At 38.9% G+C, this 22,799-nt stretch overlaps 6 protein-coding genes across 8 annotated transcripts; 3 read left to right on the top strand and 3 right to left on the bottom strand.

The window, feature by feature from the left end:
* Positions 1 to 31: 31 nt before the first annotated feature.
* On the bottom strand, positions 32 to 1,688 carry AT1G05540 (hypothetical protein (DUF295)). Of its 2 annotated transcripts, NM_100433.4 has the most exons (3): positions 1,510 to 1,688; positions 597 to 1,324; positions 32 to 525 (listed from the first exon to the last, which is right to left on the bottom strand). In NM_100433.4, exons 1-3 carry the CDS (start codon positions 1,561 to 1,563, stop codon positions 204 to 206), a joined length of 1,104 nt encoding a protein of 367 aa, NP_172045.1. In that variant the 5' UTR covers positions 1,564 to 1,688; the 3' UTR covers positions 32 to 203. The 2 variants fall into 2 exon arrangements, with proteins under 2 accessions (NP_172045.1, NP_001320743.1); NM_001331552.1 differs by having other exon boundaries at positions 32 to 1,324.
* A 1,308-nt stretch (positions 1,689 to 2,996) lies between these two features.
* On the top strand, positions 2,997 to 4,662 carry UGT75B2 (UDP-glucosyl transferase 75B2). Its single transcript, NM_100432.2, has one exon. It carries the CDS (start codon positions 3,048 to 3,050, stop codon positions 4,413 to 4,415), a length of 1,368 nt encoding a protein of 455 aa, NP_172044.1. The 5' UTR covers positions 2,997 to 3,047; the 3' UTR covers positions 4,416 to 4,662.
* Positions 4,663 to 4,892: 230 nt separating this feature from the next.
* Positions 4,893 to 10,062, top strand: AT1G05520 (Sec23/Sec24 protein transport family protein). Its single transcript, NM_100431.2, has 12 exons — positions 4,893 to 5,993; positions 6,134 to 6,307; positions 6,816 to 6,977; positions 7,150 to 7,292; positions 7,436 to 7,511; positions 7,607 to 7,779; positions 7,858 to 7,939; positions 8,490 to 8,567; positions 8,834 to 8,995; positions 9,069 to 9,332; positions 9,417 to 9,521; positions 9,639 to 10,062. Exons 1-12 carry the CDS (start codon positions 5,208 to 5,210, stop codon positions 9,783 to 9,785), a joined length of 2,352 nt encoding a protein of 783 aa, NP_563741.1. The 5' UTR covers positions 4,893 to 5,207; the 3' UTR covers positions 9,786 to 10,062.
* Positions 10,048 to 11,465, bottom strand: AT1G05510 (naphthalene 1,2-dioxygenase subunit alpha (DUF1264)). The gene is made up of 3 exons (NM_100430.5): positions 11,239 to 11,465; positions 10,492 to 10,895; positions 10,048 to 10,396 (listed from the first exon to the last, which is right to left on the bottom strand). The coding sequence occupies exons 1-3, from the start codon at positions 11,382 to 11,384 to the stop codon at positions 10,221 to 10,223; spliced, it is 726 nt and encodes a 241-aa protein (NP_172042.1). The 5' UTR covers positions 11,385 to 11,465; the 3' UTR covers positions 10,048 to 10,220.
* Positions 11,466 to 11,621: 156 nt separating this feature from the next.
* On the bottom strand, positions 11,622 to 15,992 carry NTMC2T2.1 (Calcium-dependent lipid-binding (CaLB domain) family protein). Of its 2 annotated transcripts, NM_100429.3 has the most exons (13): positions 15,709 to 15,992; positions 15,522 to 15,626; positions 15,334 to 15,384; positions 15,093 to 15,213; positions 14,559 to 14,680; positions 14,300 to 14,401; positions 13,995 to 14,069; positions 13,503 to 13,582; positions 13,157 to 13,307; positions 12,853 to 13,083; positions 12,473 to 12,751; positions 12,269 to 12,382; positions 11,622 to 12,117 (listed from the first exon to the last, which is right to left on the bottom strand). In NM_100429.3, the coding sequence occupies exons 1-13, from the start codon at positions 15,811 to 15,813 to the stop codon at positions 11,971 to 11,973; spliced, it is 1,683 nt and encodes a 560-aa protein (NP_172041.2). In that variant the 5' UTR covers positions 15,814 to 15,992; the 3' UTR covers positions 11,622 to 11,970. The 2 variants fall into 2 exon arrangements, with proteins under 2 accessions (NP_172041.2, NP_001320996.1); NM_001331551.1 differs by lacking the exons at positions 15,522 to 15,626; positions 15,709 to 15,992 and having other exon boundaries at positions 11,687 to 12,117; positions 15,334 to 15,420.
* A 1,429-nt stretch (positions 15,993 to 17,421) lies between these two features.
* On the top strand, positions 17,422 to 22,407 carry chr31 (chromatin remodeling 31). The gene is made up of 4 exons (NM_100428.4): positions 17,422 to 17,614; positions 17,698 to 19,863; positions 19,945 to 20,094; positions 20,182 to 22,407. The coding sequence occupies exons 2-4, from the start codon at positions 17,716 to 17,718 to the stop codon at positions 22,114 to 22,116; spliced, it is 4,233 nt and encodes a 1,410-aa protein (NP_172040.2). The 5' UTR covers positions 17,422 to 17,614; positions 17,698 to 17,715; the 3' UTR covers positions 22,117 to 22,407.
* Positions 22,408 to 22,799: the final 392 nt, after the last annotated feature.

Below are 22,799 nucleotides of genomic sequence, written 5' to 3'. Positions count from 1 at the left end.
AACTTAAGGTGATTATCCTAATGTGATATGGGAGCTAGCCAACATTTCTAAAAGAATAAGTGCCACGAACCATGGCCTTATAAATTAATAACCTCAAAAAGGGAACATAAAGATGATCATAGCAATCCAAAACGCTTGAGAGAAACTAAAAGAGAAACTAAAATCGAAACACACCACATATAACATTAACACCAACCAAAGAACTAGATAGAAAATGGAGGAAGCCAATAAGGGAGGAAAGGAACTCTTTCTGGTCCACCTTTGGGGGCTTTGAAGTGACGGGCGGTTCGGGTGGTGAGATCATAAACAGCAAAGCAACGGCCCATCAAGTAGATGGAGTTGGGTTTGAGACCAGGGCAAGAGCTTGCCACAACACAGAAAGGATCACTCTTTGAAAGGAAGATACAAAGATCTCCAATGTCCTCGGTGTAACACATATTTCTTGTTCCCTCTTCTGTTTCTTCATCCTCTCTAAGCACCATCAATATCGGATCTTTGTATCGTTGAGAAGGGATGTGAGAGTACCTGCACACGCATATAAGACCCAAATTAGCATTGACCAAGATTTCTGTCTACATGTTAGACTCGCACGTTACCATTTGACTAAGAAACTTTGGCCGGAAGGTGACTCCACCCAATGGTCCTCCTTGAAACAAGAATTCAACAGCTCCCACTCGGACTGTGGCAACTCAGGGAGATTAAGAAACACCAACTCATTGAACTTAGGATCGTTATCGAAGTGGAGATCCCAAGAGCACAAGTAATTGCCTCCAGGAGCAGGCAAATAAAACCTTTGATCTCTCTTCGAGTACATAAGATTTGAGTTTTCCGAGCAGATGAAAGGGATTTGTTTGTTAGTCCAACCGTGGTCACGACCGGGCCTGCACACACTCAGTTGGCTACCCAAGAAATTGATAGCCACGACACAGTCTTCTTCTTCATTGTCTTGGTGAGGAGAAGATGACGACATTGCCACGTTCCAGACAGCTTCTGTTTGGCCATAGATCATAGTAGTAAGCAGAGGCAGAGGAATTATCTTTGTGTTTGATTTGGAAGCCATGGGAGTAAAAAGGTCGCTGATACATACAGAATTATGATTGCATCGGTCAGAGAAAAATGTCCATCCATGTGAAGCTCCGACCACTCTCGAGTTAACGAGCTTTTCGGGAATTGTTTTGTCCCGGACTGTGACTAACTCTTCCTTGGCCGGATCGAACAAGAGGATATCTCCGATGTAGCTGCCGTCTTCTTCAGGCAAGTCTTCAACAACGCTGCCAAGTGTCAAATACGGGCTGGTTGAAAACAAGCGAACGCTCTTGTGTATCTGCCAATTAATTATATAATGCTCAGACATCAGAACAGAAAAGTAACGCATACTCAAATCCTTATCTTCCAGATGTCATTTCTTAGTTACACAATCACAAATTAGTTCCCTGCAAAGCCTTCTAAAACAAAACCTAACTATAATACAGAGCGAAACCAATAAAGAGAGAAGAGAAGCGTACATACAAGCTCATTATTCCGGGAAGAGAGTTTTGAGAGACGGAAGAGAAGCTGAGACATTATTATTCAAGTGACCACAGAAATAATAACGCCAAATATGTTTTGATGAACTAGAAATTGAGTCTCCTATCTTTACCAGTTTACCATTTTAAAAGAGAGAGAGAGCAAGGCCAAGTACTCTTTCCTTTTTGGTGAAATAAACTTATGGAATCTTGCCAAGCCAATAAGCCTTTTCTTTCCAGTTACCTTTTCCACTAATTTTTTTTGTTCACTTTCTATATTTATTTATTACTCAATATTCATTTCATTTCACCATCTATATATGGACCACTCGTCTACAATAATTTTGATGTCAAAGGAAAAAAGTAACTAGTTGAACCCAAAAAAGAAAAACAAGTACTAAAAAATTAATAAATTTCACGTGACCTACAAAATAACCACATTTCATAAAACTTAATTACACGCGGATTAGTAAATGATTTATGTAAACTTATAAACCGGTTAGAATATTATTAACCGTTATGTCGTTTACCTTTGTGGGTATTGGGTTGGGTAAGACCAAAACTTTACGAGTTTAAAGACAGGACATCTCTCGTAGACTCAATTCGTGGCGGAAAATAATATTTGGTTATGTCAAAATTTTATCTTAAAAACAATTTCATGCAAAAAAATTATTTTATAATAAAAAATTTAAAAAAACTCTCATCTAACTTTTATTTGTCCATTTAATACATATATTATTAAATTTTCCCAAATTTAAAAGCTTTCGTTTATTTAAATTTTGGTACTTAATGGAGGTTCTAACTATAATTAAAATTTAACTCATGGTATTTATAAATATATATACTATCTATTCTCTAAACTTTACAAATATATTAGGTTAGTATGGTGGTTAAACGTGGATTGACTAACTATCTTAGTAAATTTGGATTAATTAGGACAAAGAGGGATTGACTATCTTAATAAATTTGGATTAATTAGGAAAGAAGGGGGATTCGAACTTAGATTTATGAAGAGAATCAATCCACATTTAACCATTAGATTACACTAATATATTTGTAAACTTTAGAAAATAGATTATACATTTCGTGAATATCATGAGTTAAATTTCAACCACAGTTAGAACATCCGTTAAAATATAATAATCATGAATTTGAATGTTTGAATTAAAAAAGCATTTAAAAACATAAAATTAATTTAGATATTATTCAAACAACTATAGATATTAAACAGATATTTTTCGAGTTTTTTCTCTATAAAAATATGATATTTTTTTTCTTTTTGACAGCATGATACTTTTTCTTTCGTTCTATTTTTTTTATAAATAAATTATATAGTATATTCAGCATGATACTTATTATGATCTCCATCATGGCGTACGTCGTGGATCACGCCAAAAGCGGTAAAACATGTTATCTCATGTCACATGACCCCAAATGAAATCCCATTACTCTCATCTAATATATTTTCCATTTATATACATATAACAGCACAAATCCACGAGGAGACACACCTCGTACGTATTAAGAAAGTCACTTCAAAAAATGGCGCAACCGCATTTTCTACTGGTAACGTTTCCGGCGCAAGGTCACGTGAACCCATCTCTCCGTTTTGCTCGTCGGCTCATCAAAACAACTGGCGCACGTGTAACTTTCGCCACGTGTCTCTCTGTCATTCACCGCTCTATGATCCCAAACCACAACAACGTCGAAAATCTCTCTTTCCTTACTTTCTCCGACGGATTCGACGACGGAGTCATCTCCAACACCGACGACGTCCAAAACCGGTTGGTACACTTCGAACGTAATGGCGATAAAGCTCTATCGGATTTCATCGAAGCTAATCAGAATGGTGACTCTCCCGTAAGTTGCTTGATCTACACGATTCTTCCCAACTGGGTTCCAAAAGTGGCGCGTAGATTTCATCTTCCCTCTGTTCATCTCTGGATCCAACCAGCCTTCGCTTTCGACATTTATTACAATTACTCTACAGGAAACAACTCCGTTTTCGAGTTCCCGAATCTACCTTCTCTCGAAATCCGCGATCTGCCTTCTTTCCTCTCACCTTCCAACACGAACAAAGCCGCACAAGCAGTATATCAAGAACTGATGGATTTTCTCAAAGAAGAATCTAACCCGAAAATTCTCGTCAACACATTCGATTCGCTGGAGCCAGAGTTCTTAACAGCTATTCCGAATATAGAAATGGTGGCAGTTGGTCCTTTACTTCCTGCGGAGATTTTCACTGGAAGCGAATCAGGTAAAGATTTATCAAGAGATCATCAAAGTAGTAGTTATACACTTTGGTTAGACTCGAAAACAGAGTCCTCTGTTATTTATGTTTCTTTTGGAACAATGGTTGAGTTGTCGAAGAAACAGATAGAGGAACTAGCGAGAGCACTCATAGAAGGGGGAAGACCGTTCTTGTGGGTTATAACTGATAAACTCAACAGAGAAGCGAAAATAGAAGGAGAAGAAGAGACAGAGATTGAGAAGATAGCTGGTTTTAGACACGAGCTTGAAGAGGTTGGGATGATTGTCTCGTGGTGTTCGCAGATAGAGGTTTTGAGACACCGAGCCATAGGTTGTTTTTTGACTCATTGTGGGTGGAGCTCATCACTGGAGAGTTTGGTTCTCGGCGTTCCAGTGGTGGCGTTTCCGATGTGGTCGGATCAGCCAGCAAATGCGAAGCTTTTGGAAGAAATATGGAAGACAGGTGTGAGGGTGAGAGAGAACTCGGAAGGTTTAGTAGAGAGAGGAGAGATAATGCGGTGTTTGGAAGCAGTGATGGAGGCGAAATCGGTGGAGCTGAGGGAAAACGCAGAGAAATGGAAGCGTTTAGCGACTGAAGCGGGTAGAGAAGGAGGATCTTCGGACAAGAATGTGGAAGCTTTTGTGAAGAGTCTGTTTTGAGGTTTTATAAAACAGAGGAGGGTAAAACAAATGTAACAATCAGCATGCAATGTTGGGTATATTTCGTAACTACAATTTAATAATATGTTTTTATAGATGTATATCGTCACAACGTGTCTTGCACAGATTCATGTTGTAGGTGACTCATGGGAACCTGACTCATGTATAGTTGAGTTTACAAATTATATGCACCTTCATTGATTCAATAAAACTTGTATTACTAACGTTATTGTGATCCCCGTTTAAATTTGTTGCATTTAATTTGTTAGTCTAATATTTAATTTAGATGTGGGTTACATAAAGTTGCTTTGATAATTGGGATATGTTTTTTTCTGTCTAATACACAGATAAAGGCAAATATACGATCAATCACAGTTTTAATTATTTTTGTTTTTTCAATGAAACAACTCTGACAAAGAAGATTTGGATTGGCCAAGTGATCTCACATATTCTAAAATGTGAGAAAAACAAAACAGTATTTTGAATTTTTTTTATTTAATAGAAGATTTGGTCAATTGTTAACATAAGTTGATGATGAATTAGTTGCCAAAAAACCCAAAATCCATTATAACTTTTGCAATTAATTACTCTGTTACTTTTTAACCCTAAAAAAGCATGTATGTATGTTATTAGAGACAGACGACTCTCTCTACTCATAAAATCTCTCTCACATAGATAGATCCCTTTCCACAGTTTCGTCTCTGCTTTTGATTCTTCTGAGGTCCCCTGAATTTACAGAATCACAAAGACCAAATTTTTCATTCCAATTTCGGATCTTTACCCTTAAAAACCATGTCAGAGATGGCGAGTATGGATCCAGAAGGAATCGATGGAGTTCGTATGACGTGGAACGTTTGGCCTCGCACCAAAGTTGAAGCAAGCAAGTGTGTGATCCCTGTCGCTGCTTGTATCTCTCCGATCCGTTACCACCGGGATATCCCATCTGTTGAATATGCTCCTCTTCGTTGTCGCATTTGTACCGCTGCTCTTAATCCTTTTGCTCGTGTTGATTTCCTCGCCAAGATCTGGATCTGTCCTATTTGCTTCCAGAGAAACCACTTCCCTCCTCACTACCATGTTATGTCCGAGACTAATGTCCCTTGTGAGCTCTATCCACAGTACACTACCGTTGAATACACTCTGCCTAACCCTTCTCAGCCTACTGGTGTTGGCAATTTTGATCAGACCGGTGCTGTTTCTGGTCAGCCTTCGCCGTCGGTGTTTGTTTTTGTCCTGGACACGTGTATGATTGAAGAGGAGTTTGGATACGCGAAATCTGCGCTTAAGCAGGCGATCGGGTTGCTTCCGGAGAATGCATTGGTTGGGTTTGTCTCGTTTGGGACGCAGGCGCATGTTCACGAGCTGGGGTTTTCTGATTTGACTAAAGTTTATGTCTTTAGGGGAGATAAGGAGATCTCCAAAGATCAAGTTTTGGAGCAGTTAGGGCTTGGTGCTTCTGGGAGACGAAACCCGGTTGGTGGTTTTCCAATGGGGAGGGATAATTCTGCCAATTTCGGCTATTCGGGTGTTAATAGATTCTTGTTGCCAGCTTCTGACTGTGAATTCACGATTGATTTGGTAAGTTCATCCATCTTTTGTGGTTGGAGTTTGATAAAGTTTTTGCTTTTCTACTTTTTTCTGATGGATTTTTGATATTGCATAATTTTATTAAAGCTGATGATGATGGTAAAGAACTTTGTTTTTGTTTTGGAGTGTAGCTGTTGGAAGAGCTACAGACGGATCAGTGGCCTGTCCAGGCTGGACGGCGCCAGTCACGATGCACGGGAGTGGCTATAAGTGTGGCTACGGGACTACTTGGAGCTTGTTTTCCTGGAACTGGGGCTAGAATCGTTGCTTTAATTGGAGGACCATGTTCTGAGGGGCCAGGCACGGTAACTTCATTTGCTTATTCCCCTTCTTTTTAGAGTTTCTGTGACGGTGTACTTGAGAAAAGCGGCTGAAACTTTGGCTTTTTACATACGGAATTGTTCAATATCTGGTTTAGATTTAATGTATGAACCTCTTGTAGTGGTAAGGGTGACAGTTGGCCATGATAGATAGGAGAAGATGATGTATAGAAATGCTATTTTTCTTTTGTTAGAGCTTCGGATACTTCATCTAGCCTAAGTAGGATAAAACTAGCTATGTTGCTTAAGATAGCATGGCTTTTTCATCGCAAATCTGTTAGGCTCCAATCTAGAACTAAATGTATTTTTTCGTCATGTTCTGCTGAGCAACGTGTGGGAGATACATCTTCATATTAGATGACCATTTATCTGCAAGTATAATGGTCGACAAAAGTGTTTAGGAGAAGAGCACACTCTGAACTTTCCTTGTTAATTGTTTGGCCTCAAATACAAAGTTTTTCCTTTGAGTTAGTACTACCTCTGGCTTCTGCAGATTGTGTCAAAGGATCTATCAGAACCTTTGCGTTCACATAAAGATCTTGATAAAGATGCGGCTCCGTTCTATAAGAAAGCGGAGAAATTTTATGATGCGCTCGCAAACCAACTGGTTAACCAAGGACATGTACTGGACCTTTTTGCATCCGCACTTGATCAGGTATTTACTTTCCCTGAATGTTATCTTCATGTTAAGGAGAAAATCTGGTGTAAAATATTTCCTCTGATTAACTTCCTTGCTGTGTGCTCTAACTTTACTCAGAGCCTGGGTATTCTGTTGAACTCTACTTTAACTTGGATCATAATTATGTTATCTGTGATTTGAATGTTAGGTTGGTGTTGCTGAAATGAAAGCTGCGGTTGAAAGAACTGGAGGTCTTGTTGTTTTATCAGAAAGTTTTGGCCATTCTGTATTTAAGGATTCTTTTAAGCGAGTATTTGAAGATGGCGAAGAGTCTCTCGGCCTTTGTTTCAAGTGAGTTGTTGCTATAGCCTGATGTGCTTCGTGCTATTTCAATTGTCCATGCATGCTAAATTAAATTTTCCAAGTGTCTTATGTTGCATCTAAGACATCTTCAGTTAGTCGCATTCTCACTCTTTTTCATACTACCATTTCAGTGGTACACTTGAGATCTGCTGTTCAAAGGACATAAAAATCCAAGGGATTATTGGACCTTGTGCGTCTTTGCAAAAGGTTGAAGCTACCCATACTCAGAAGTTGATCTTCTTGTTTTCAAATAATGATAGATAGCTTAACAGTTATGCCTCTCTTTTTTGGAAAAATTGCAGAAAGGCCCTAGCGTTGCTGATACAGTTATTGGGGAGGGGAATACTACACAATGGAAGATGTGTGGCCTCGATAAAAGGACTTGTTTGACAGTCTTCTTTGATCTTTCTTCTAGTGATCAATCAAGTGCTCCTGGAGGTGTAAATAACCAACTATATTTACAATTTATGACAAGGTATGCTCTTCATGCAATTCTGGGTTTGGGTATATTCATCCAAATAATAGAAATTTGATCTGAAATATATGATTGCAGCTACCAAAATTCAAAAGGTAAAACATTACAGCGAGTTACTACTGTTACCAGACAATGGGTAGATACTGGTCTTAGCACAGAGGTTAGTACTTTCCACATTTCCAGATTAGTTTCTAGATATTTTTGCATTTGGCTACTTCATTATGGGTTTCCTTTCCCAAGAATGATCGAATATGTCCTGGTCCATTGTTTTCGCATTTTTTAGTCTTTGATTCTCGTTAGTCTCTTTAGCTATTTGAATGGTCAGTGTGAGGATTACACTGGGTAAATGATTCATTTGACTAGTCTCTAGTTAGGCAAGAATTTTATATTTTTCTTATGCTCTCATATCTTCCTAGTAGCTTGGCTGACAGTTTGCTTCTGTTAAGATACGTTGACACATCATTTCCTTTTTTATTAACACTTCTTCATCAACTTGGAGAAAACAGTTTTCTAAGTTACTGTCAAGTTTGTTTAGATTTCTGGAGTATGCATCAACGTTTCTGTAATGTTTAACTTATAAGCCCTTATTTATGGTGAAATCTAGTCTTGCATGTTTGTATTCCACATTCCCATTGTCATACTCTTATGGTCCTTTTAACCTTTTCTTTGTACGTGTACATGTATGCTAATGAGGTGTGTTGTATATGCAGGAATTGGTGCAAGGTTTTGATCAAGAAACTGCTGCTGTGGTTGTGGCCAGATTAGCTTCCTTGAAAATGGAAACAGAGGTAAATTTTAAATTGAGGAACTTTCAAACTTAGATTCTTGAATCTACAGTCCTTGGTACTTTCTACCGATTTGCATTTTTGCTAATTCTTATATTGTATTGGGACAAAGTTAAGAAAAAAATGTTGTTTGTATGTTGGAATGTTAAAACTTGTATATTGTGGATTTTCATTCGATAATTTGAATATCTTTCCACCATTGCTTTAACCCAAACTTTGTGGATTTTGGTTATCAAACGTATTAATTTCTGTCAATTATGTTTCCTCAGGAGGGATTTGATGCTACGCGATGGCTGGACCGGAACCTTATTCGTCTTTGTTCTAAATTTGGTGATTACCGGAAGGATGATCCTGCTTCATTTACTCTAAATCCAAACTTTTCACTATTCCCTCAGTTTACGTTCAATCTCCGACGCTCACAGTTTGTGCAGGTAAGCTTGACGTTTGGGAAGTTGTATTAAATTTATATCTTTAAATGTACTCATGGTGTGGTGATATTGGCAGGTGTTCAACAATAGTCCAGACGAAACTGCTTACAACCGCATGCTATTAAACCGAGAAAATATTTCGAACGCAGCTGTTATGATTCAGCCATCTCTAACAACATATTCGTTTAACTCACTACCTCAACCTGCATTGTTGGATGTTGCTTCCATTGGTGCAGACCGTATCCTCCTGTTGGATTCTTACATTAGTGTTGTCGTTTTCCATGGAATGACCATTGCACAGTGGCGCAACTTGGGATATCAAAATCAGCCTGAACACCAGGTAATGAATATGCAAGTTGCATTGGCCTTGGATTTTCTCGAATATGAGCCTTACATGTCTCGTCTGACCTCTTTATTTGTCAAGGCATTTGCCCAACTCTTGGAAGCCCCTCAAGAAGATGCGCAGATGATCATTCGTGATCGTTTCCCTGTACCAAGATTAGTTGTTTGTGATCAACATGGATCCCAGGTCAGTGTTTTTAACCCCTTTCATCTCTGAATTTGTAGTTGATTGTTCAAGTGTGAAACACTGAAAGTTGCCTAGTGTTTACTGATGTTCTGTAATACGTATGGCAATAATGGACAGGCAAGGTTTCTGTTAGCAAAGCTAAATCCGTCAGCAACATACAACAATGCAAGCGAGATGAATGCAGGCTCTGATATAATCTTCACGGATGATGTCAGTCTTCAAGTCTTCTTCCAACATCTTCAGAAATTGGCTGTTCAATCTTGAGAACACAGAGGTCTCTCTGTTCTTCCATTTCAATTGAGACAAGTTCAAATAAAGAAGATGCAGTCGTCGCTCACCAAAATGCCTCAAGTGTCTTACATTTGTTATACACACACATGACAAGACTACGCTTCTGTTCCTTTCTTTTCACTGGGGCCTTTATTTATCATAGTGTGATTCAACAAATTTTGTAGTTTCCATTTGGTCATAGTATTATCATCTTTTCTCTAAGGTTATAATAACGATTACCCGCAGGGTCATAAAAGATAATGAACTGGAGTCATGAAGACGTAATATTTAAAACCACTAGACGACACCATAATATACTACTTCAAGTGTATTTTACATCTTATACACATGATTCGAGGAGGGCTATACAAAAGAAAAGCTCGATCGCTTATTTATTTATTCTTCTTAAGTTGTCTATTTAAGTATAACTTAAACGAAGACTCTTGGAACGGACTCAACCGGCTTTATGTCAACCTCTCGCAACTCCAACTTCAGGCCTTTGCCTCCTCCATTTGCCAAGGGATGGATCCCATGGTCTGGACCCTTCATATAAGCCCTTGACTCTCGCTCCTTGTCTATCGATACTCCAAATTGCTTTTCCGTCTCTGCGGTCACCCATTGAACATTTCAAAATGTTCATGTTAACTTTCATAAAAGCATATTTGACTAAGCATAACCTATAAATGACAAATCTACGTACCCTTGATCATTTCCGGATAAAGTTGTCCGTCTCGAGTAACAGCCATCATGATATTAGGCAAGCCAATGGGAAGCTGATGCCCCAAATCGACTTGCCAGAAATGGTAAACTTTCCCATAAGTCTTGGCGACTTTTTCGAGATCTTGCCGTTGAATAGCTTCGGGAACACCGGGCATGAACAAGAAGCCTCCTTTAACTTCCCACTCGTGAGTGTGCCAAAGCTTCTTCTCATCGTCAGGCAATGTCATAAAGAGCTTCTCTGTCACAATGTACTCCAGACCGATCAGACGAGCGTTGGCATCAGGACCGTCGTAGATCAGACACTGGCGCATGTCTTCGTTGATGTGACCACAGAAATGGTGTGCCTCCACTTGTCGGGTCATGTCATATGCATAGAAATGAAACCTATGACAAGCGCAAAAAGGAGAGGATATATATAGTTCATCTTTTTACTGATGCAAACAAACTCATATGAAATAGTTAAGTTTCATTCTGCATGCATGTACACAACTCCACACGTGTTCACATCGATTAAAAATTCAAGAAAATTTGATTAACTTGATTTACGTAAGATATCAATACAATGTTTTTTAAATCTAAACTACAAGAATTTGACAGATCTATTAAACGAAAAAATGTGGTGTAGGTTTTATACTGTTATGATTATCCCTCATTCTTCCGATCCTCTTCTTTATTTCTTGTTTAAAGATAAAATGAAAAGAGAAGATTAACAATTTCAGAAGCGTACGCGCAGAGATGTTGGTGGATTTGGTTAATCGGAGCGAAGCTTTGTACGGCTGAAGCTGCCGTGTCAACCATGGAGGTTCCGGTCTTCGTTGGCTCTCCTGGAACCTTGGGTCCATTTTTGGTGGATAAATGAACTGCCTTCTCCATTACACCAATCAATTAATTCTCTTTTCTCTGCAACTTCTGTCTGATTCTTATAACTAGCAGCAAGTGAATAAGAAGAGACGGTGTTTGTATAGCTCTCGTCTTAATAAAATGAAGTGGGCATTTGCATGGACTATGACACATGGCAAACATTGAAGGTGTCACCGAGTGTGCGTGGCTTATTTGGCTTCACTTGAGGATAATAAGCAACAAGGACTAGTCAATATGTGTCAAGAGATCGCTGATTATGATAGTGAAACAAACTTGGTGAAGACAAATATGGTGATACGTGTAGACGAGATTTTAGGGTAAAAGGTAAAAAATTATTGAAGGATTGTGATGCACGCAAAGATCAAACCCCTTATGACATCTGAGCTTATGAGGCAAACGTACACGAGTATTGTCTAGGGTTTTCAGAAAAAAAGAGGAAAACTCATATTCCGAGTCCACAGCTTCTGGGCTACATGCAGACTCGTCTTTGTTTGACAAAACACATCCGTTTGACGCTACTAGACAACATGTACATTCGAAGTTGTGAATCTTCCGATTAAGCTTAGGAATCACGATAAATTGATTCTACCGATTAAGCTTAGGAATCACGATAAATTGATTGAGCCATCCACTTCAGATGCAGCTGAAGCTTGCCCGTTTTGGATTCGTCTAATGGGTACCAGTCTTTGTACTCCTCTTCCATTATAACCCTTGTCAACGTGAGGATACATCTCCCAATGTAGTCCTGTCCACAAAAGTAAAGCCACAATGTTTCATTTTTCCAATGCCCAATGCCAACACAATAAATAATAAACCAAACGAGAAAAACATCCATTTGGTGCAATGACGCAGAATAATAACCATCAAATAACAGTGTTGTTGCGGTTTGGTTTTACCTTTCCAAAGGTGTCGTGGTCCCAGACTTCAAGGACTAGCATATCATGTAACCCGTCTTCAACTACAAAATCAAAAGTCTGGTTCCATACCGGGTTCAAGCTGTCATTGACGACCTGGTGAAGCAAAATTGCCATTAGTTAATGAGGAGGATGAAACATCTATAACATGGATAACTCTTTGATGCTTTAAATGAGAGGACTTACCCGAGTTTTGCTCTTGGCACCTGATTTCTTCATCGAGAGAACAACATATGGATCAGCTTTCCCCATCAGATCTTGTATTGGTATCTCTTCTGCAGATATCACTGTCACAGAGAGAACTCCTCTTACAATGACATCTTTTCTTTTACGGCTTGATGCATTTTCTTCATCTGTTGTATCATTCTTGAGCACCCTCTCTAAGGACGTCATCGATGAAGTGACAAAGGGATTTACAATGCCGTTTCCCGAACCATAAGGGATGTAAAGGAGCTCAAGGTGAACCTAAATTACAGAGAATCAACAATAACGTCCATTCATTAGCCATGTACAGATACAAAATCACAGGGTTTATTTAATTAGGGGAAATTTATAGCCGATCTAACCTCTCCACGGTTCTTAGTATCTCTCTGGATCTCCAAATCTTTGACCAGCTTCAACCAGACGTCTTTCACTTTACCAGGTTCAAGTTCACAAAGCCGGATTTGGGCACAACCAATAAGCTCAGATGCTTGTACACCCTCGTCATCATATATTCTGACCACTAAATGTTGAGTTGACGCGTCTTCCACAACAAATTCAAAATGCTCATTCCAGATGGGATTCAGGTCATTGTTCTGATGAGAATAAATATAAATCAGATCATTCTGGTAGGTTTAGCACAAAAAGAGGATTAGATGGACTACTTACAATTGTCTTGCTTCTTTTAGTCTTTTCACGCAAAGGGCGTATAAACATTTTAGCAAAGGGGTCTGATTTTCCAACTAGATCTTTGTTGGTCAAGTTCTTTGCTTGCACAAGCTTCACCTCTAACATTCCAACAGGCTTTAGCTCCAGATCGCTGGGAATAGAAACACAAAAAAATCTAAAATAAAAGTCCAAAACCAGAAAGACAAGCACCATCATTTGCATTGACTATTCGAAAGTGCTATAACACAATAGTAAGAAAGTCAAAACGAAAAGAAAAAAAAGTTGAGCATATCCTCCACTGAAGAACGTCAACAGTTCAACTTCATCTATTTAATCTGAGGTGTACCTATAATCACCAGGTATAATTGGGATGACCTTCCGAACAGGCCATGTGATAGAATCTTCCACGGCATCCCGAATTGTTTCCTGAGACATATCAACTTACTGGTAAGTGTCATATGCACCAGGGCATAAAGGACCATCTAAGAGATTACAACCTTGCATCATATGGAGCGTTGGGTAAGAAAACTAGGAATGTATACTGTGATTTTACAAAAATAGCATATGAACAAGGTTTCATGTGTAGAACTTAAGCTGTCTACTCAAATTGCCAACCTGTCTAGCAAGTTCTAAGATAAACACATATGATTCCACCTATCATTGTAAACAAGAAAAGATGCTTAATAGGAAAATGCAATAACCAGAACACCCTGTTGATTCTCGACCACATGTACTTCATAGCTAAATAAAGACTTGTAACCACTTTGATATTTCCTTTCTCTAAGACTCTAGAATGACATAAATATTTGGTATCAAGAAACTAAATAGTATGCCAAACCTCAATAGCTTCAGAAAGTCCAGGAATTGCTGAAATATCACCTCCAACAACCTTAAGGGTGAAGTCCAATTTTTTCTGCAACACAGAATTGAATGTATAAGCTAAACATCATACAAAATTGATCACTACACCCGAATATTTTGTGTCACCACAGCTTTCTTCAATGAAACCAATCTAGCACACATACATGCATGCTCAGGTATGCAAGCAGAAGGATGCAACACGATTAAGTAAAAGTACAAAAAACTTATGAACTATCTTAGCCAATTTTAGCTACAGCTTCAAAAGTTGCAGAGGGCACTAACCTTTTCTCTAAGAGAAACGCTGACAGCTCCAAAGCAGGGAAAGTCCTCAACTAGTGGCCTAAAAATTAGCCTGAAAACACCAGTGAATCCGATGTTTTTCACCTAGAAAACAAAGAATAAGAAATCAGTTGTAATCAGCTTATCATTGATCAAAAAAAGGTTAGAATATCAATATTTCCTTCACAAGTTCTGCAAGACAGAAGAATTGACAAATAATATAAAGTCAAAGTAAGCAATCGAGGGAAATCAAATCATATACCTGAATGGGGAGGGATACACCAACTAAGGTCTTGACGCCAAGTACTATATTTGGGTTTCCATCCCATTGCATATCAAGTTCCAAGGTAATCCCATTTTTATCACCGTCGATAACGGAAACACCTAACGAATACCAAGGAGCACAAGCAAAACATAAATTCTAAAGCAACAATACAATTTCGTTTAAGATTATGGTTCGTCTTTTTGCAAACTTTAAACACACAATCCGAAGAAGTGTAAAGAAGGATACTGCTGCCATTGCCTGATTATTTCCCAGTCGAATTGATAATTCACTCCTCAGTTGTTATTCAATTGAATATTTTCCTTTTGACAGGAATTCGATGACTATCACAGAATAGTAGGTTACAATGTGGAGACACGTAAAAGTAAGAACATTCTTAGTCTAAGCTCAAGCTCAAGAAAAGTTCACAATCAAAAGGATTCCACCAACAATTCAACATGACTCAATTGCACAAGTTCTGGTACCTTACAACACAAAGTTTTACACTTAAAAAGAGAAATGAACAAAACTAACCTGTAAATTGAGGTGCCACTGTACCGAGAGTAAGCTTAGAAAATGTTAAGGAGGCCACAATGGCAGGTCTATATTGCTCAAGAACAGGCTCCACGGATGCCTTTATAAGCTCAGAGGCTGCCTAAAACTCCAAATCGAATCAAAAGAGGACAAAAAAAAAAACTCCTTTAAGAAACAATATCTTTATCCATAATACAAATAACATATCTCTACTTGAACGAATTAGACAATAGAAACATACCTCATCAACATAAGGCCAGATCTTTGTCAAGTGATGGTTGAGCCAAGTCAACTGAAGTAAATAAAAAGCCAAAGCAACAACAAGAATCAGTCCCAAGTATGACCAAATTCTAAAACTTTCGTGTTCTTCCAATACGCAGAAAGAGAGAGATGAAAACACATCAATATGTAAGTAATGTTGTAACTCAACTTCTGACGCTCGGAGAAGACAACCCAGGAAGGATAAAACTCAGGAGGCAAAAGCTTCCTGGAATCCTCCACCGTCATCCTCGCAAAAGCAGCCACCGTATTCGCCTTATAAAACAGAAACAAAATCCCGATTAAGAAGAAAAAAAATCGAAATTTTCAATCCGAAAAAGGGAGAGTGGGGTCTCACAAGTTCAGAGCGAAGCTTGGATCGAGAATTCTCCAACTTGACAAAGCCGATGATGATTGCGATTCCGACGAGGAGTCCGATTACAACGCCGACTATGAAACCCATATTTAATCGCCGGATTTAGAAAAATTGCAATGTCCGTATTACTCTGATCAACAAACACACCAGATTCAGTTCCACGAGCTAAACCGAATGAAAAATAAAAGAGAAGTAATTTATTTCTTTTCTAAGAAATCTCTATAGGAAAACAAAAATAAATAAAAAGGTTTTTGATTTTAAATTGGGATTAGTCTCATTTTAATTACAGATTATATATTTCCGAAGAGTTCGCTACCGACGCAGACGCAAAGGTTGTGCTATCGCTCGCACCAATAATACAATGACACGTCATATAACTTGGAATTTACAGAATCGGTGAGATTTTGACTTTGACATTGTTAAAGACAAAAACAAATAGAAAAGAAAGACAGTGATGGAACTAAATCCCCGGAAAGATTTTGAACATCGTCACCGGAACATAATCGCAATGACAAAGATTGAGCTTTGCAAATCCTCACTTAAGAAACGAGTCCAGAGTTCTGATCATATGCAATTAGGATCTTGGGGGACTAACAGTTGATACTTCATTATACCCTTAAATCATGAGATGACTACATACCATAATAAGTCTTGTACTCGTGTAGCTGACTGGTTTCGGCTATGGTAATGGCTCATTGATGTTATGTGACGGTACGGTCTTAAGAAGTTAGTTTTGTTATACAGTTTTCGATATTTGCTTCTCTAATAATCCTCTGAGGAATTTGTAACTTGTCACAAAAACATAAACTTAGGAGATTAATAATGGTCCCCTCTGTAAGTTATTATCTTCTGACTAACACAGTTTAGCCTTTTTCCTAATTTGTCAAAGCCTCATAGGACGTGATGTGTTCATTACTGCGATTAGATAAAAGGTGGGCACTTAAAGTGAAGTTGGTACATAAATTTTCTTTCATCATATTTAGAACTTGTTGGTGATGTAAATTAATGACCAAGTTCCAATATCAAAAAGACTTTGCGTGAAGAACTCATACCTCTCTCTATTAATGACAAGTATTCTTCTCTGTTTTCTCTCCTTGGAATGATGTTGTTTGCTACTTTATATTCTAAAAACCTTTGTTTGTATATGTTTGTAAGTAATCATTTTTGGTTGCCTTTTCTTTCAAACACAATATTCTTTAGTTTAAAAATAATATAAAGGTCTAATAGTGGAATTAAATGCCAGCAAGAGGAAGGTAGTTGATTTCAATAATACTCCAATCTCCAATCCCATTCAAAGAAAGGGTTTGAGATTCTTTTATAAAATAGTAAATGATTCGATTTTTTTCATTTAAATTGTTATAACAAATCTAGATTGGTAAACTAAAAAGATTACATTTCAAAACAAAAGCAAAAGGAAAACACAGAAAAAAAAATTAGAAGCAGTAAGACATAATTTATTACACATTGTTTGTCTTGTAATGAAATATCTTCTCTTCCTGCAGTTTTGAGTGACGTGTTGACTCTGTAATTTCAGAGTGGTCAAAAAGGTAATTTAGAACAGAAAAAAACAATGCTTGAAATGGAAACTGATTAATGAGCTGTTTTTTTAACGAAATGTAAGAAATTTTTTGACCAAAACCAAAAAGCAGAGTGTGTGGAAAAATAGTACCGTTTTGGCGGTATGAGAGACCTCCTGAAATAGCATGGTTTGGCTTTGCCATCACGCTTTCTTCATGCCCTTCTCTCTCTCTCTCTCTGCCCATCTCTCTCTGTTCCACTTTCTGAAACCAGTGAAAATCAAAAATTTCTCTAAAAACTCAAGAACTTCATCATCTTCTTCTCAGACCCGTGTGAGTGAGTGAAAGATTCGATTTTTTCTCATCTAAAGGTTCGTTACCTTTCTCTCTCTCTGTTTCTTTACAGACCCCATTGTCGTCTTCTCTAGATTTCTAACAGTCTTTCTTTTTTCAGATCTTTGTGTTTGCTTTAATGGAGTGTATTGGGAAGAGAGTGAAGTCCCGGAGCTGGCAGCGTCTTCAGGCTGTTAACAAGCGGAAGAAGATGGAGACTGTAGCTCCGGTGACATCTCCCCCAAAGAAACGACGGCAGAAGAAACCTAAAAACTATGACTCCGACATTGAGGACATCACACCAACTTGCAACGACAGTGTTCCTCCTCCTCAAGTCAGTAACATGTACTCTGTACCTAACAACTCTGTAAAAGAGAGTTTTTCTAGGATAATGAGAGATCTGAATGTGGAGAAGAAATCAGGTCCCAGCTCCTCTAGGTTAACAGATGGGTCTGAGCAGAACCCATGTCTGAAAGAGAGGTCTTTTAGGGTTAGTGATTTGGGCGTGGAGAAGAAATGTTCCCCTGAGATTACAGATTTGGATGTTGGGATACCTGTTCCGAGATTTTCTAAGTTAAAGGATGTGTCTGAACAGAAGAACACATGTCTGATGCAGAAGAGTTCTCCTGAGATTGCTGATTTGGATCTTGTAATATCAGTTCCGAGCTCTTCTGTGTTAAAAGATGTGTCAGAAGAAATCAGATTTTTGAAGGACAAGTGTTCCCCTGAGATTAGAGGTTTGGTTTTGGAAAAATCAGTCCCTGGCGAAATAGAGATTCTTTCAGATTCTGAGTCTGAAACTGAAGCTAGAAGAAGAGCTTCAGCCAAGAAGAAGCTATTTGAAGAAAGTAGCAGAATTGTAGAGTCTATCAGTGATGGTGAAGATAGCTCAAGTGAAACCGATGAAGAGGAAGAAGAAAATCAAGATAGTGAAGATAATAACACCAAAGATAATGTAACGGTGGAGTCTTTGTCTTCTGAGGATCCATCTTCATCATCATCATCGTCATCATCGTCGTCTTCATCTTCCTCTTCCTCCTCGAGTGACGATGAATCATATGTAAAGGAGGTAGTTGGAGATAATAGAGATGATGATGACTTGAGAAAGGCCAGTTCACCAATCAAGAGAGTTTCTTTAGTGGAAAGGAAGGCTTTGGTAAGGTATAAGAGGTCTGGTTCTAGCTTAACCAAGCCTAGAGAAAGAGACAACAAGATTCAGAAACTAAACCACCGAGAAGAAGAAAAAAAAGAACGACAAAGAGAAGTTGTAAGAGTAGTAACAAAGCAGCCGAGCAATGTTGTGTACACTTGTGCTCACTGTGGCAAAGAGAACACAGGAAACCCTGAATCACACAGCTCTTTCATTAGACCACATTCAATAAGAGATGAAATTGAGGATGTGAACAACTTTGCTTCTACTAATGTATCAAAGTATGAAGATTCTGTTTCCATCAACTCTGGGAAAACAACTGGAGCTCCATCCAGACCTGAAGTGGAGAATCCAGAGACAGGAAAAGAATTGAACACACCTGAGAAGCCATCCATATCCAGACCTGAAATTTTCACTACAGAGAAAGCGATAGATGTACAAGTACCTGAAGAGCCATCAAGACCTGAAATTTACAGTTCAGAGAAAGCAAAAGAGGTACAAGCACCTGAAATGCCATCAAGACCTGAAGTTTTCAGTTCAGAGAAAGCAAAAGAAATACAAGTACCTGAAATGCCATCAATACCTGAAATCCAGAATTCAGAGAAAGCAAAAGAGGTCCAAGCCAACAACAGGATGGGTTTGACGACACCTGCAGTTGCAGAGGGGTTAAATAAGTCTGTTGTGACTAATGAACATATTGAAGATGACTCTGATTCTTCTATTAGCTCTGGAGATGGATATGAATCTGATCCTACTCTAAAAGACAAAGAGGTCAAGATTAATAACCACTCGGATTGGAGAATATTGAATGGAAACAATAAAGAAGTTGATCTATTCAGGCTTCTTGTGAACTCTGTTTGGGAGAAAGGTCAATTAGGCGAAGAGGATGAAGCAGACGAACTAGTTTCTTCAGCTGAAGACCAATCTCAAGAACAAGCAAGGGAAGATCACAGAAAATATGATGATGCTGGACTTCTAATCATTAGGCCACCACCATTGATAGAGAAATTTGGTGTGGAGGAGCCTCAGTCACCACCTGTGGTTTCTGAGATCGATTCAGAGGAAGATAGGCTGTGGGAAGAACTAGCATTTTTCACTAAATCTAACGACATCGGCGGCAACGAGCTTTTTTCAAATGTAATTTCTTGTTTTCTCCAAAACAGTATATTCATCTCCTTTTGTTAGGAACAAGGTAAATCTAGCTTGAAATGTTTGCAGGTAGAGAAAAATATATCAGCTAATGAAACTCCAGCAGCACAATGTAAAAAAGGGAAACACGATCTATGTATTGATCTTGAGGTTGGTTTGAAGTGTATGCACTGTGGCTTCGTGGAGAGAGAGATCCGAAGCATGGATGTATCTGAGTGGGTAAGGAATTTGGAGTATTCAGTAAAATGATTGAAACGTTAAACTAAAAGGTTTGATGGTAACTCTAGTGCATGTTTCTTCATGTAGGGAGAGAAGACTACAAGGGAAAGGAGAAAATTTGATAGATTTGAAGAGGAAGAAGGCAGCAGCTTCATTGGGAAACTTGGGTTTGATGCTCCTAACAACAGCTTAAATGAGGGATGTGTTTCTTCTGAAGGAACTGTTTGGGATAAGATCCCAGGGGTCAAATCTCAAATGTATCCTCACCAGCAAGAGGGTTTTGAGTTTATCTGGAAGAACTTAGCCGGTACAATCATGTTGAACGAGCTCAAGGACTTTGAGAACAGTGATGAGACCGGAGGATGCATCATGTCACATGCTCCCGGGACCGGAAAAACTCGTCTGACCATCATTTTCCTGCAAGCCTATCTTCAATGCTTCCCAGATTGCAAACCAGTGATCATTGCTCCTGCGAGCTTGCTTCTCACATGGGCAGAGGAGTTCAAGAAATGGAACATAAGCATTCCCTTTCATAATCTCAGCAGTTTGGACTTTACTGGGAAAGAGAACTCGGCGGCGCTGGGACTTTTGATGCAGAAGAATGCCACTGCAAGAAGCAATAATGAGATAAGGATGGTGAAAATATACTCTTGGATAAAATCGAAGAGCATACTCGGGATCAGCTACAATCTGTATGAGAAGCTTGCAGGAGTTAAGGACGAGGACAAAAAGACAAAGATGGTGAGAGAAGTGAAGCCAGACAAAGAATTAGATGATATCAGAGAGATACTTATGGGAAGGCCTGGACTTCTTGTTCTTGACGAGGCACACACACCTCGGAACCAGAGAAGTTGTATATGGAAAACACTATCCAAAGTGGAAACACAGAAACGAATCTTGCTCTCTGGAACTCCTTTCCAGAACAACTTCCTGGAGCTGTGCAATGTTTTGGGACTCGCAAGACCTAAATATCTGGAGAGGCTCACGTCCACACTCAAGAAGAGTGGGATGACTGTAACGAAGAGAGGGAAAAAAAATTTGGGGAATGAAATCAACAACCGTGGGATTGAAGAGCTGAAGGCTGTTATGCTTCCATTTGTGCATGTCCATAAAGGAAGCATTCTTCAAAGTAGCCTCCCTGGTTTGAGAGAATGTGTTGTGGTGTTAAACCCACCTGAGCTGCAGAGGAGAGTCCTAGAATCCATTGAAGTCACTCACAACCGGAAAACAAAAAACGTGTTTGAAACAGAACACAAGCTGTCTTTGGTCTCAGTCCATCCTTCTCTAGTCTCTCGCTGCAAAATTTCTGAGAAGGAACGTTTGTCCATCGACGAGGCTCTGCTTGCACAGCTTAAGAAGGTAAGACTCGATCCAAATCAAAGCGTGAAAACAAGATTCCTCATGGAGTTTGTCGAGTTATGCGAGGTGATAAAGGAGAAAGTGTTGGTCTTTAGCCAATACATAGACCCATTGAAACTGATAATGAAACATCTGGTCTCTCGTTTCAAGTGGAATCCAGGGGAGGAAGTGTTGTACATGCACGGCAAACTCGAGCAGAAACAAAGACAAACATTAATCAACGAATTCAATGATCCAAAATCCAAGGCCAAAGTGTTCTTAGCTTCAACAAAAGCCTGCTCTGAAGGGATCAGTCTGGTAGGAGCATCAAGGGTGATTCTTTTGGATGTTGTGTGGAATCCTGCAGTCGAAAGACAAGCTATAAGCCGTGCTTACAGAATCGGGCAGAAGCGGATTGTTTACACATACCACTTGGTTGCAAAAGGGACTCCTGAGGGACCAAAGTACTGTAAGCAAGCACAAAAGGATAGAATCTCAGAGCTTGTGTTTGCATGTTCTTCCAGACATGACAAAGGAAAGGAAAAGATTGCTGAAGCTGTGACAGAGGATAAAGTGTTGGACACTATGGTGGAGCATTCGAAGCTTGGGGATATGTTTGACAATCTTATCGTGCAACCAAAGGAAGCAGATTTAGTTGAAGGTTTCAGCATACTTATGCCATGACTCATCACCAAACTCTTGGCTTCATCTCTTCTTCCCTATATATCTCATATGCCATTTCATCTTTCCAAGACTTGTGTTTTGCTTTTGTGTGATCCTTTAGGGTATCTTCTTTCTCAGAAAAAACCTTGACTTTTGTTTGGGTTTACTTTTGTCTACTATGAACTCTTAACTTATCTAGCAAAATGTTTCATGTTAAAACATGTAAGAGCCACCAGACAAGAGCTTAGATGTCTCTGTTGTCAAACTAACTGAGACAAGGTAATAACATCTGTGAATGGAATTGGTAGGAGCCAATCATGTAGATGTAAGTGCGAATTCTAAGTGCTCACAGCTTTGAGAAACACAGATGGAAAGAGATTCTGTAAGCTCAGAGACTATTTAAACCTGAACCCAATTGATCGAGCCGGACTGGTTGAACGAACCGGCTTGTAGAAGAACATGCTTTGATAATAGCGACCAACGAGCTTCTGATCATCATTCAAGAACAACATCAACAACAACGCTTGCAATACGATGATCACTTTTCAAGCCGAGTTGCTTGTATAAGAGACTTGTTAACTGGATCTAAAGGTGTGATACGACTCGAATGAGTTAATTGGGCCTTTGTGGGCTTTGTCTTTATGTGTTCGTTTAAGCCTTTTATGCTTTTGTGTCTGTTAGTATATAAGCTAAGAGCATGCACA

Source organism: Arabidopsis thaliana, assembly GCF_000001735.4.
Source record: "Arabidopsis thaliana chromosome 1 sequence".
NCBI classification, from domain to species: Eukaryota; Viridiplantae; Streptophyta; class Magnoliopsida; order Brassicales; family Brassicaceae; genus Arabidopsis; species Arabidopsis thaliana.
The sequence above is the reverse complement of the archived record's forward strand: the minus strand, read 5'-3'. Positions and strand labels throughout refer to the sequence as shown.

What these genes read in the sequence shown, in the direction of transcription:
- AT1G05540 (NM_100433.4), bottom strand. Translation starts at nt 1,563, where the DNA reads ATGTCTCAGCTTCTCTTCCGTCTCTCAAAACTCTCTTCCCGGAATAAT. An exon ending in CTTCCCGGAATAATGAGCTT is followed by an intron (nt 1,325 to 1,509) that starts GTATGTACGCTT and finishes ATTAATTGGCAG; the next exon opens with ATACACAAGAGCGTTCGCTT. An exon ending in CAAAGTTTCTTAGTCAAATG is followed by an intron (nt 526 to 596) that starts GTAACGTGCGAG and finishes ATGCGTGTGCAG; the next exon opens with GTACTCTCACATCCCTTCTC.
- UGT75B2 (NM_100432.2), top strand. Translation starts at nt 3,048, where the DNA reads ATGGCGCAACCGCATTTTCTACTGGTAACGTTTCCGGCGCAAGGTCAC.
- AT1G05520 (NM_100431.2), top strand. Translation starts at nt 5,208, where the DNA reads ATGTCAGAGATGGCGAGTATGGATCCAGAAGGAATCGATGGAGTTCGT. An exon ending in GTGAATTCACGATTGATTTG is followed by an intron (nt 5,994 to 6,133) that starts GTAAGTTCATCC and finishes TTTGGAGTGTAG; the next exon opens with CTGTTGGAAGAGCTACAGAC. An exon ending in TTGCATCCGCACTTGATCAG is followed by an intron (nt 6,978 to 7,149) that starts GTATTTACTTTC and finishes TTTGAATGTTAG; the next exon opens with GTTGGTGTTGCTGAAATGAA.
- AT1G05510 (NM_100430.5), bottom strand. Translation starts at nt 11,384, where the DNA reads ATGGAGAAGGCAGTTCATTTATCCACCAAAAATGGACCCAAGGTTCCA. An exon ending in ATCCACCAACATCTCTGCGC is followed by an intron (nt 10,896 to 11,238) that starts GTACGCTTCTGA and finishes CGCTTGTCATAG; the next exon opens with GTTTCATTTCTATGCATATG. An exon ending in TTATCCGGAAATGATCAAGG is followed by an intron (nt 10,397 to 10,491) that starts GTACGTAGATTT and finishes GGGTGACCGCAG; the next exon opens with AGACGGAAAAGCAATTTGGA.
- NTMC2T2.1 (NM_100429.3), bottom strand. Translation starts at nt 15,813, where the DNA reads ATGGGTTTCATAGTCGGCGTTGTAATCGGACTCCTCGTCGGAATCGCA. An exon ending in AGTGGCACCTCAATTTACAG is followed by an intron (nt 14,681 to 15,092) that starts GTTAGTTTTGTT and finishes GGTATTCGTTAG; the next exon opens with GTGTTTCCGTTATCGACGGT. An exon ending in ACCACGACACCTTTGGAAAG is followed by an intron (nt 12,118 to 12,268) that starts GTAAAACCAAAC and finishes TTTTGTGGACAG; the next exon opens with GACTACATTGGGAGATGTAT.
- chr31 (NM_100428.4), top strand. Translation starts at nt 17,716, where the DNA reads ATGGAGTGTATTGGGAAGAGAGTGAAGTCCCGGAGCTGGCAGCGTCTT. An exon ending in GCAACGAGCTTTTTTCAAAT is followed by an intron (nt 19,864 to 19,944) that starts GTAATTTCTTGT and finishes AAATGTTTGCAG; the next exon opens with GTAGAGAAAAATATATCAGC. An exon ending in GCATGGATGTATCTGAGTGG is followed by an intron (nt 20,095 to 20,181) that starts GTAAGGAATTTG and finishes TTCTTCATGTAG; the next exon opens with GGAGAGAAGACTACAAGGGA.